Genomic DNA, 11,149 nt, shown 5'->3' on the forward strand with positions numbered 1-11,149 from the left:
TCTGCTTGCTTGCCAAACTGTTTCCAATAGCTAGCAGAGAATCAGGATATTGCAAGTGATGATAAAAAACAAACCCAGTTTTGTTGCAAGTGACTTCTTGACTTAAGTCTGCTATGCACAAACCTCCATTCTAAGACTTGAACTTTTAAAGGCATAATTCTCTGTATTTTTGTGTAAACATGACCAGATGAGAAACAGTTCCTTATGGCATTAATTCTCTGTGATTTCCCTTAATTTTCCTCTTCACTGGCCTTAGTGAAACAGAAATACGTAGAACTACAAAGCCCTGGGATTTAGTTAGTGACACAGTGGGTTGGGTTCTCTGCTTTGCAACTCGCACATGGCTCCACTCAAACAAACATGTTAGATATGGCTGTCAGATATAGAATGCTGCAGAAACCAATCACTGCCATGATCATCAAGAGGCAGGTAAAAATGTTGGATTACATGGATTCCTAGGAGGAATGCACTTCAAATTACTTTAGTGGGGTTTCCTAAATTGAGATGTTATACATAGACAGCTACAATTCCAGCGTTTGTAAACTGAATACGCTCAGCAGTAACAAAACAAAAGACCAACATGACAAAACAGAGTTGCAACTTATGCTCGCTCCAACCTGCGCCACAGGGAAGTAATTTTATTTTCTCATTACTATTAGCTTCATGCTGTATTTCCCCTGATGACTCCAATACACAGTGAAATGGCTCAGTACTCTGGTAAGAGGCTAAAACTCCTCTCAAACAGCCTACAGACTGGCAAAATTTTCCATTTAGATCATTGCACTCACACAGTTGCTCTTTTTAAACTGTTTAGTCCTACATGAGAAAAATCTCGATCACAAAATTATGATACCTGTTAAACCTTATCCTTACCCCTTTCTCCCAGACCCACTCATAAATCACTGTGGATTTGCCTGGAAGCTATGTCATCATATTACTCTTAATTTAGTGACCAATCAATATTCATTTCTATATTTCTGACTACTATAAATGATGACAATGTTTTAAGGTGCTGCTGATGTGAATATAATATCTAGAGTTGTTCTGTCCATGCTCACGTGAAATGTAGAGTCAGAATGGAAAAAGATATTTACATGTGTATTTTCTTCTATATAATCTTCATCCAACTGCATATACAGCAGCTGCCCTTGCTTTTCAAAGCTACAAACATTTCCTAGTCTACTTTGTTTGCATTTAATTCGCTTCACAGCACTTGGATTCAGTACTACTACAAAAAAATTAGTGACCTATTTTTTTCCTTAGGTCTAGAAGTAGGATTTGCATGATGGGGACATTGGTTAGCATCCTTTGGCCCACTGATAAGAACATAGCCAGCACAACACTCTGCTTGAAACGAGGACTGAAAATTGCTTTATTATTGCTATGATAATGCATCATCAAAATTAGATGTTCTCTTCCTTATCAATTTCAAATTATAAATATCTATGATCCTTTAAGTGTTTTATTAGATTTATTGGCACTTATAATACCTACATTAAATTGAAATAACCACAACATAACAGGAAAATAAAAAATAAAATAATAAAAAACAACAACAACAAAAAAAACAAGCTACCTTTGTCCATCAAAGAGCTTCATCCTTTTAGTCACAAAGAACCCTCTGAGCAGTCCAAAACAGCTTCCTCTGAGAAACTTGCTCTAATTTCCTGGGAGCTCAACCCTATTTCTCTCTTTTCTAAAGGGAAGTAGGCATTTAATTGTTTAGTGACTACAGATGATTTTTGCCACAGCCTGATTAGCTGATTAGAGCCATAAAGACTATAACTATCATCAGCATTAAAAAATTACTACTGTTTGGCCTTAACACAACTGAGAGAAAATTGTTTTTTATGCAATTTCTTCTTACACTTTTTGCTTACAACATGCAGATTTCTCTTTGTTGTTGTTTTGTTCTGTGTTTTTTTTTTTTTTTTTTTTTTTTTTTTTTTTTTTTGGCCCATAGTCATGCAAAGTAACTCCTCCTGACTTGTCTCTTATCCCACACTACACAGTTCATGTAAAATGTTTATTGCAAATCTAAAACTGGGAATCAGCCCTTATGTATTAATGCAGAACCATAGCTACACAGCAAGAAGAAGCTGATGCATGGTGATATTTTCCCTCTCCTTTCTCAACAGTGAAGTATTTGGGGGCAGGATCAGTGCAGTCTGCTGTCGTGGTTCTGCTCGAGTGGGCAGCCGAGCTCCACCACAGCCGCTCTCTCACTCCCCCTCCTCAAAGAGGAATGGGGAGAAAATATGTGAAAAGGGCTCAAGGATTGAGATAAGGACGAGAAAATCACGCAATAATTATTGTAACGGGCAAAACAGACTCGGCATAAGGAGATAGTAAGATTTATTGCCTACAACTAACAAGCGAGAGAAGTGAGAAAACAAAGGGAAAAAAAAAAACAAAAGCACCTTCCCCCCATCCACCCTCTTCCATCTCCTCCCCCCGAGCGGCGCAGGGGAACGGGGGAATGGGAGTTATGGTCAGTCTACAGCACTTCTTCTCTGCCGCTCCTTCTCGGTCACTCTCGTCCCCTGTGCTGTGGGGTCCCACCCACGGGATGCAGTCCTTGATGAACTGATCCGGCGTGGGCTTCCCACAGGCAGCAGCTCTTCCAGAACTGCTCCAGATATGGGTCCATACCACGGGGTCCATCCCTCAGGAGAAAACTGCTCCAACCTGGCTCCCCTACGGGCTGCAGCTCCTGCCAGATCACCTGCTCCTGCGTGGGCTCCTCTCCACGGGCTACAGGTCCGGCCCAGAATCTGCTCCGGCAGGGGTCTTCCACAGGCGGCAGCCTCCGTCGGTGCAGGGCCACCTGCTCCACCGTGGTCTCCTCCACGGGCTGCAGCGTGGAACCCTGCTCCACCGTGGTACTCCATGGGCTGCAGGGGGACATCCTGCTTCACCATGGTCCTCACCACAGGCCGCAGGGGACTTCTGCTCCGGCGCCTGGAGCACCTCTCCCCCTCCTTCTACACTGACCTTGGTGCAAGGCTGTTCTCTCACTCCCTTGACTCTCCCGGCTGCTGTGTGGCGCAGCGTTTTTTCCCTGTCTTAAATATGCTCTCACAGAGGCGCAAAACAACATCGCTTATTGGCTCGGATCTGGAAAACAATGGGGCCCTTCCCAAACATGGGGCAGCTTCTAGATCTTTCTCACAGAAACCACCCCTATGGCTCCCTGCTACCAAAACCTTGTCACATAAACCCACTACATCTGCACACCTGTGGCTGCCCAGTGTGAAAGCCCACCCAGCCAGGAGAGCATGAAACACAAAGGAAACCTTAATCCTTCTGACTGTGCGTTTTAACAGCAATTATATTACACCTTGATCTGGTTCTGAAGCTTAAACAATAGTGATATGAAGCTGAAGACTGAGTGCCAACTTACAAACTAAACTAAGTTTCATATATCAGTAAATCCTTGACCCGACTGGATTATAACTTAAAACCCTGATAGGCACCTAGCTACAATAGAAGCAGTGGAATAATAAAGCAGTAATTTTATTATGAATCCAAATATTAATTTTATTGTGAATCCAAACCTAATTCTCTCTTAGAAATATATTTCATATCATAGCCTCTCACTTCTGCTCAGATTTGTATTCCCTTTTCTAGAAAGTATTTGAAAATAAATATTTGAGTTTGAGTTCTATATATAACTAGATTATTTATCTTTTAGCTACATTTTTCTTTCAAAAGCAATTAAGAGTTCCAGTTGCTTGCCATGGACATTAGACGTGAGTTTTCAGCTCGTACAGTCACACTCTACTTGTGTTTACTGTGCAAGACAGTTAGAACAGTATGTGGGAATGAAAAGACATCATTTTTGTGGAATTGAATGAATTGTATAAATTTTACTTCTGAATTACTCTGCAAACTTGGAATTCTCACATGATTAAGAAGCCCATTCAGATGTTTTCCAGTCTTTCATTTTCTGTCTTTGATGCATTTGCCATTGGGTTTTTCACAGCATATTAAGTTTTCCATATGGTTTCATTTACGTTTCTAACACAAGAGACCGAACTTGCCACCATGTGTAGTTTAGGTCTCAATTGTAGGTCACATCTAACTAGGTAACACATAGAAAATGAAAAAGTCCTAGCACCTCTGTGGTTATCCCTGCTGAATAATTGCACCAGTAGCTGAATTTTGCAGTACAGATGTTGGTAATTTGCCATTGAAAACCACCAGTATCAAACTGTCAGAGTCAAGAAATGGCTTTAATTATTTCCTCCTTGGAGTGGTAATAGCCACTGCTTGGATACTCCCAAAGCTGAAGCATGTTTGTTTGGGTGATTTCTTAGCACATTTAGCGAACGCAGCTTACCTGCACTTGCCAGCCCTGCTGGCATTGAAGATTTGCTTCCAGTCAGTGCAAAGGCAGACCAAAGTGATTGCTTCTATGAGGCATTAGATCATCTGGAGACCACCTTCATTAACTTTTTTTTTTTTATTTATTTTCCCCGGTCACCAAAGACCAACATTGTTTTTCTGCTTCATTGAGCACTGAAAATAGAAAATAAATCAGACAGAAAACTCTTGGAAATAATGATACAGGAATACAGGAAAATCCCTCCCAGAGAGGGAATAATTAAAAATTAAAAAAAAAAGAAAAAAAAAAAAGAAAGAAAAATAAGAAGCTGCAGAAAACTCAATGGAAAAATTCACTAAGAAGGAGGGAGTTGAGTACATGCATTCAGTAAACTGTCCAGCTTCCTGCTAATTACACTTTTTTTCCCCATGGCTGTAGGTTACTAGTGAAGAAGCCTTTATGCTCTCAGTGGTAATACTGAGGTCCAGAACCATTTTATGCCCAGACCTTTGGCTTCATCCTTGTAATAAAAAGCAAGACAATACTCATGCTTTGCTTGTTGCCCTATTCTTCTAATAAAGAGCTTTTTTTCTACTAAGTATTCTCTAAAGATGAACAGAATATAGTGATAAAACAGCAGCTCAAAAATAAAAGAAAATAAAAAATCAAGAGCAGGTCAAAATATTTTCAACATTTCATAGCAATTCTTATATTATTCTCTGTCCTTCAAATATACCCAAATCCCAGAAAAATTACATACTGATGTTAATGTGAACGTTTCCACAGGAGCCTGCACATGGCTTTGTCTTGTGCTTCAAAAGAATTAATAAAAGCCCTTGAAAACAACGGTTGGGCTAGGATTTTTATTCCTCATCCCCATACTCTATCCATTTGGTAAGATGATCTAACCTGTACATCCCTTAATGTTATTTTGTCTCCGAAGTGGGGTAAGGTTTTTCTTCCTAGATGGCTGCAGGGATTTCTGTCCTTCTGGTAGAAGGGTATTAAGGCAGGCTGAGGCAAAGTTTTTCTGAAGCCTGGAGGAGCTTCTCTCCATTGATCTTGGTGGCCTTTGGATTAAATCATAGACAAGCAAGGAATCACTCTGATGTTCAAGCAATATCCTTGCACTTGGCCAGCATAAAGTGCTCTGTATTTAATGTGCATGCTTCAGATATTTGTGCAGTCTGAGCACATTTTCCCACACGTATTCACCTTCTCTTCTGCTAACTTCATGTCACAGACTTCCACCAGGATTGCTAGTGCAACACCACAAGTATAGCATTAATGGTCTTGGTGTTACTCAGGAAGGTTGGATGGAATCATAGAATCATAGAATCATAGAATATCCTGAGTTGGAAGGGACCCTTAAGGATCATCAAGTCCAACTCTCGACACCGCACAGGTCTACCCAAAAGTTCAGACCATGTGCCTAAGTTCACAGTCCAATCTCTTCTTAAACTCAGACAGGCTCGGTGCAGTGACCACTTCCCTGGGGAGCCTGTTCCAGTGTGCAACCACCCTCTCTGTGAAGAACCCCCTCCTGACGTCCAGCCTAATGATTCTGGAAGACAGAGAAGCAAGACATTGCTTATAAATAAGAAGAAATACTATGAGAAAAAAAACAGTCTAAAGAAATATGTTGGGATTCCTTTGTTTGGAAATACTTGCCAGCCAAGAAGTCTTTTAAGTCAGTAAGAACTTAACTCTAAGTTGTGCAACGTTTGCTATTAATTTGTACAGTGCTTGTAAGTACAGCCAAGGAAAAGGTCAAAGAACGTTTTAAACACAGCCTCATTTTCCTTCACTTTATTTTTGTTTTCTTTTAAGGTTAGCTATTAAAAAAATAAAATATTTTGAGAAAAAAAAATAGAAATGATTACTACTTTAAAACAAGGAACTCAGAAAAGAGATGAAAATGTGTTTTCTTCCAACCCCAGCAAAATAAAGGCCCACATATTCTACTGAGTTTTTCATCACTCACTAAGATATTTAAAGATATTTTTCCATATACACCTCTGCAATAAATATTTCTATCTAGTGACAACTTCTAATAGCAGTGATTTCTGCTGCTAATATTACACCAGAGTAATGGTAACAAACACTATGTGTCAGTATCACAGACTCTTTGACCATTATTGGAAAAGATTATAATACTGGTAATAGAGGTTTGTGATCAATAGCTATTAAAGTTTTGCTATTATTCCTGCAGAATAGCTAAAAGTATAAATAATAATGAGTTATGGAATGCTCTCTAGTGTCTCTGCATGGGCAGGAGTTGTTTCAATTGCAGCAGGCAAGTCTTGTGTGTGGCATATCTCACAAAATTGATATCTATGCATGGAGCTAGGTGTCATTGACATCCAACTCACAGCTGAAACTATTTTGGAGTTTTGTTAAGAATGACACAATTTGATGAATGGAGATTAATGATTAAAATATTTCAGCCTTTCTAAGTCCTCACACAATGTGACAGCAAATAAGTCTTCAAAGAGATTTATTTTTGTTCCTAGCAGCTGGATATCTAGAGCCTGCCGTTCCTGAGGGAGTCCCAGAGACCTACTTGATGATGGGAGCATTTCACAGCTGTAAGAGATGCGGGTTGTTAAACAATGACTTGAACTATAACATATTTTAGCTAACAGACTCTTAAAACCCTGAGGTTTTCTAATTGACTACAGCCTGCTTATCGCTGGAAACCTGCAAGCTCCCATGTTGTAACACGAGGTAGTGAAAGCCTGTCTTTAACATGTAATTTAATTACAAGGAAATTACTCCAGAAAAAAAAAAAAAAAAAAAAAACAAAACACCTTCCACCCCATTTTCTGCTGTCAGAGGTGCAGGTGGGCCAGGAGACTTGATGACGTGAATTAGATGATGTGATTCCTGATGGACCGTGGCAATGGTGTCGGTCTGAGGACCATTTCAGAATGTACAAATGTGAATAAAATCTGCAGTGAGAATAGTGGATAAGTGGTGTACACTGGATTCTATGAAATAAAAATTAGGAAATGGCAGAGAAATTGCCCTCCGTCTCATGAGGTCCTTACACAGGGTGCAGACAGCAGTGAGATATATTCTGTTGTCAGTGCCTTTTTTTTTTTTTTTTTTTTGGCCTTTGACCATTGTGATGGTGCCAAAATTAGCACTGTAAGATCAGATCCAGTATCACCTCTTCAGAGAAGAAAACACCTGCAATGGATATCGTCAAGGCTCCCTTCTCTAAGGCATAATGGCAATAATAGTATTAAAGGCCTTTATGATTCGTAGAAAAATATTTGTTATTATCACTTACAAAGGGAAAGAGGTGTGAAAATTAATTGTTTTGTGTACCTACACTGAATATTTATTGGCAAGGTCATTATTCAATTACAAACATATCCATTTTGAACTTGAAAGAAAATTTAATTTGGACAATGCCTGAAAAACATTCCTGAAGTCATGATGATAGGAATAGAGCTTTGGTAAAGCACTTTTTACAATCTACATGCACACTTAAAAACCACTTTGAAACTCATCAAAGATTTAATTACAGGCTCTGTAGTGATCTATATTATTAGGCCTTGATTATTTTTGAAAAAATATGCTACATTAACTTACATATGATGGAGTTGTAGATTTAAAGAGCTTTAAAGTGTTATAATTAAAATTAAATAACCATAAACAAAATTAATGAATAACGCTTTCTGGTTCGTATCCCTAGTTTTTATGGACTCTATTGACTTGCTGATTAGTATGCTGAAAGTAGTCATTTTCTATCATGCAATCATAATTTTGAATGGCTGCATTTGTAGATATAATTCTTCTCAAACCCCAAACGATGAAGATCAAACTACAGAAAGTTCCAGAAATGCAGGTACTGCCTTGAAATAACAAGACTAATAAAAAATCTAACAATTAGCACTTTCATGTTATAGGAGATAAATATATTAATTATTAGAGTTATGATTTGCATGGCTTGCATTAAGAATGTTATTTTGAAAAATCTAATTTATTTCAAGTAAGCTGTGCCAATTGATCCACAGTAGAAATAACAACAACATCCCAGGGAGATTAATCTTTTTTGAACCACATACTTAATCACAATATGATAAAATGTAGTGTAACAATTTAGGTCAGCATGAAGCATTTCATTTGACAATAATTTATTATTGTCACTCTATTTTGACATGCTTTAGTAATTTTCATTGAGCATCATGCTGTCTTGCCTCAGTCATATACAGCATCTTGTCACAAAACAATTCAAGTCCTACTTTGATTTTTTCCCCAGGAACAGAGACTATGTGTGATGTCTAATGTTTATATAGTGCCAGTCAGCTTACAGGCATCATGTCTTAAAGACAGAAAAATCCAATAATTTTGGATTAACAGAAAAATCCAATAATGCCAATTTTGAAGCCATTAATTTTCTTGTATTTCAGTGCCAGAAATCAAACTACTGGCATTAGGCATGCTTATGGGTGAATAACAGCTGGATGGGAATGTGGGCAAAGCTTCGAAGGTGGATGAGATCACTGTGTAAGAATTACCTCAGCAAAATAACTAAGTATAAAGAAAAAAGCTATTCATTTGAAAGAAGGAAGATATCTTAAAGGAAACCAATGCTTTAGAAATGGCAATGCAATTTTAGATACAACAAATAAATGGAATATCTCACAGCACTTTGTAGACTTTTTATAGTCTACAGTCTATTTATATTTTCTATAATATATCCATCTGCTAGGAGGAAACCAGGCAGTTTTGCATTCTCCATGGATAATGTTGAACTCCATTTTGCTCTAGCAAATTCTTAAATTCCTCAGAAAAATCAAGAGGAAAACAGTCTGGAGAAAGCCAGCCAATGTCCTTCATGGTGGATCCACATCAGACATTGGAAGTGGATGCTACACTTTGTTAAAAACACATACATTTGTTTTGTTTTTTCTTCTCAATATTTTGGCACATTTGTTTCCCATATATTCCTTGATGAAACAAAGCTGCTGAGTTGATCCATGCAGCTGTTCCTAAAACAAGTGGTGCAGGACACAGTCCCAAGTGGCACAACCCAGGGTGCACTAAACCTTCCCCAAACAGGAATGTTTCTGCTTAGGTGGGAGCTGAGCTGTCATCTCACAAGCTGGACTGTGGCTACCGGCAATGCGAGGCTGCTTAAATCTGGTCCTCATTTCTTCTTTGCAAGACCTTGATGACCACAAAAGTGAAAAATAAAAGAACTTTCGTCTATTTGGGGATGGAAAAAGTTTTTCTTCACTGTGGGTAAGGAGCTACTGCGCATTCCTGTAACTGCTGACTTTTGGGTGTTTCTCCCCTTAAGTGGTTAAGTAAAAATAGATATAAATAATGATGTATTTGATTTCCACCTGAAACTTTTACTGGATCAGGTCTATAGGGAAGTAGATTTCCAGTGTGTCCTCAGCTGTGGAAGGAGAGACAGGTGCAGGCTGAAAAAAAGGCTTGTTATAATCACTCCTCTTCAACACAGCTGGCTCAACAAAAGCACAGAGGTTTATTTGGACCATGCTTGGAAAACGGGAATTTCTATCTTTTTGTTCTGTTCTTAATGTACTGTGCAAAAAGGTCACTTGTTCTGGCAGTGGCTAATATACGACATCTGAGCAGACCCTTAACTGGGCTAAATTGCCATAGTTCACCAGAATAAATAGCCACCGCAGCACTCACTGGCCAAGGAGCCACTTTAAAATGCTTTTGACTAATTTCCTGTTACTAAGTTGGTCTTCAAATGCCTCTAGATAACTTCCTGGCAGTGCAGTTAAAACCCAATTTGCAGAGTGGCGTTTCCATAGTCTTTCCTTTGATTCAGAAGCCAGCACTTAATGCTTCCTATTTATCGTATTTACTCACCTCTGATGGTGGCCTCAGTGGGGGGTTGACTTGAGAACCTTCCTGGTGCAATTTGCATTGACATAGTGCAGATAAACAGTGGCGTTAAAGCCTTCCACCCACCATCTGGTGTTTTTTCTGTTATGTACTTACCACTCTGTGGAGTCCCCGTTTTGTGTGGAAGGACTTCATGCCTTTCTTCTTCTGGCATGTTGAGCTGGATGACACAAACATCCCACCCCTTTGCTATCCAGTATAAATTTATTGCTCTTAAATTTTGAAGGTTGTATTGTTTGGTTATGACGGCAATTCCTCAGAAGTTTTTTCATGACCAACAAATACTGAATATTGATTGGAAAAAAAAAAAAAAAAAAAAAAGAAAGAAAAAAGGATCATTATCTCCACAATACATTTTCTTAAATCCTTAATATATGTTAATATATTAATGTGCAATTATTTGAACTTAAGCAGAACTCTTTTTAATTGTAGCATTTGATGATAATTTGACTTCAAGTAAGGTTGTACCCTAAGTGGGATTTCTAGTCATAAGATTCCTTCACTAGAAACAGATGAAGAAATATATATTTAAGCATAAGAAACCAAAATCTGAATGGTGATGTTCAGAATAGGGCGTTCTTTTCTACAAGGCATAAATCCCAAAATTATGAGCTCAATTCTTCTTCATCTACATGAGTTCTGATGGAAAGCATGTATCATTCACAGGACAGCACAGTGCCAGCAAGTGATCTAGTTTTTGTACCCATGATGTATAGCTGAGATTTTATTTCCAGTCATACATAAAATTACATGAACAAGGTGGAAAAGGAGCATTGCTTCAAACAGTAAGAAAAGCTAGAGGAGATCTTAGCAGCCTGAAGTCAGAGGGAAGAAGATGTTCTCAGGGCTGCTCTCTTGAGTCCTGATGCAATCCTAGAGACCACCCCAAGGCAGGTCAATGGAGATGGATCAGAGGCAGGACCC

The 11,149-nt window shown here is 38.6% G+C and overlaps 1 protein-coding gene across 5 annotated transcripts in view; it reads right to left on the reverse strand.

The window, feature by feature from the left end:
• The window catches only part of LOC311436522 (uncharacterized protein), a 48,068-nt gene extending 44,848 nt beyond the window's left edge, over nt 1–3,220 (reverse strand). For all 5 annotated transcript variants that reach the window (XR_014692910.1, XM_084518782.1, XM_084518781.1 and 2 more), the window contains exon 1: nt 2,726–3,220. Coding sequence is in view for 4 of the 5 variants with exons in the window: in XM_084518782.1 (XP_084374908.1) it covers nt 2,726–2,908 (183 nt within the window). In the remaining variant the exon portion in view is untranslated. The remainder of the gene's footprint in view (nt 1–2,725) is intronic.
• Between the last annotated feature and the right edge of the window lie 7,929 nt (nt 3,221–11,149).

Source organism: Aythya ferina (assembly GCF_964211825.1).
Source record: "Aythya ferina genome assembly, chromosome: 4".
In the NCBI taxonomy this organism is placed as follows: Eukaryota; Metazoa; Chordata; class Aves; order Anseriformes; family Anatidae; genus Aythya; species Aythya ferina.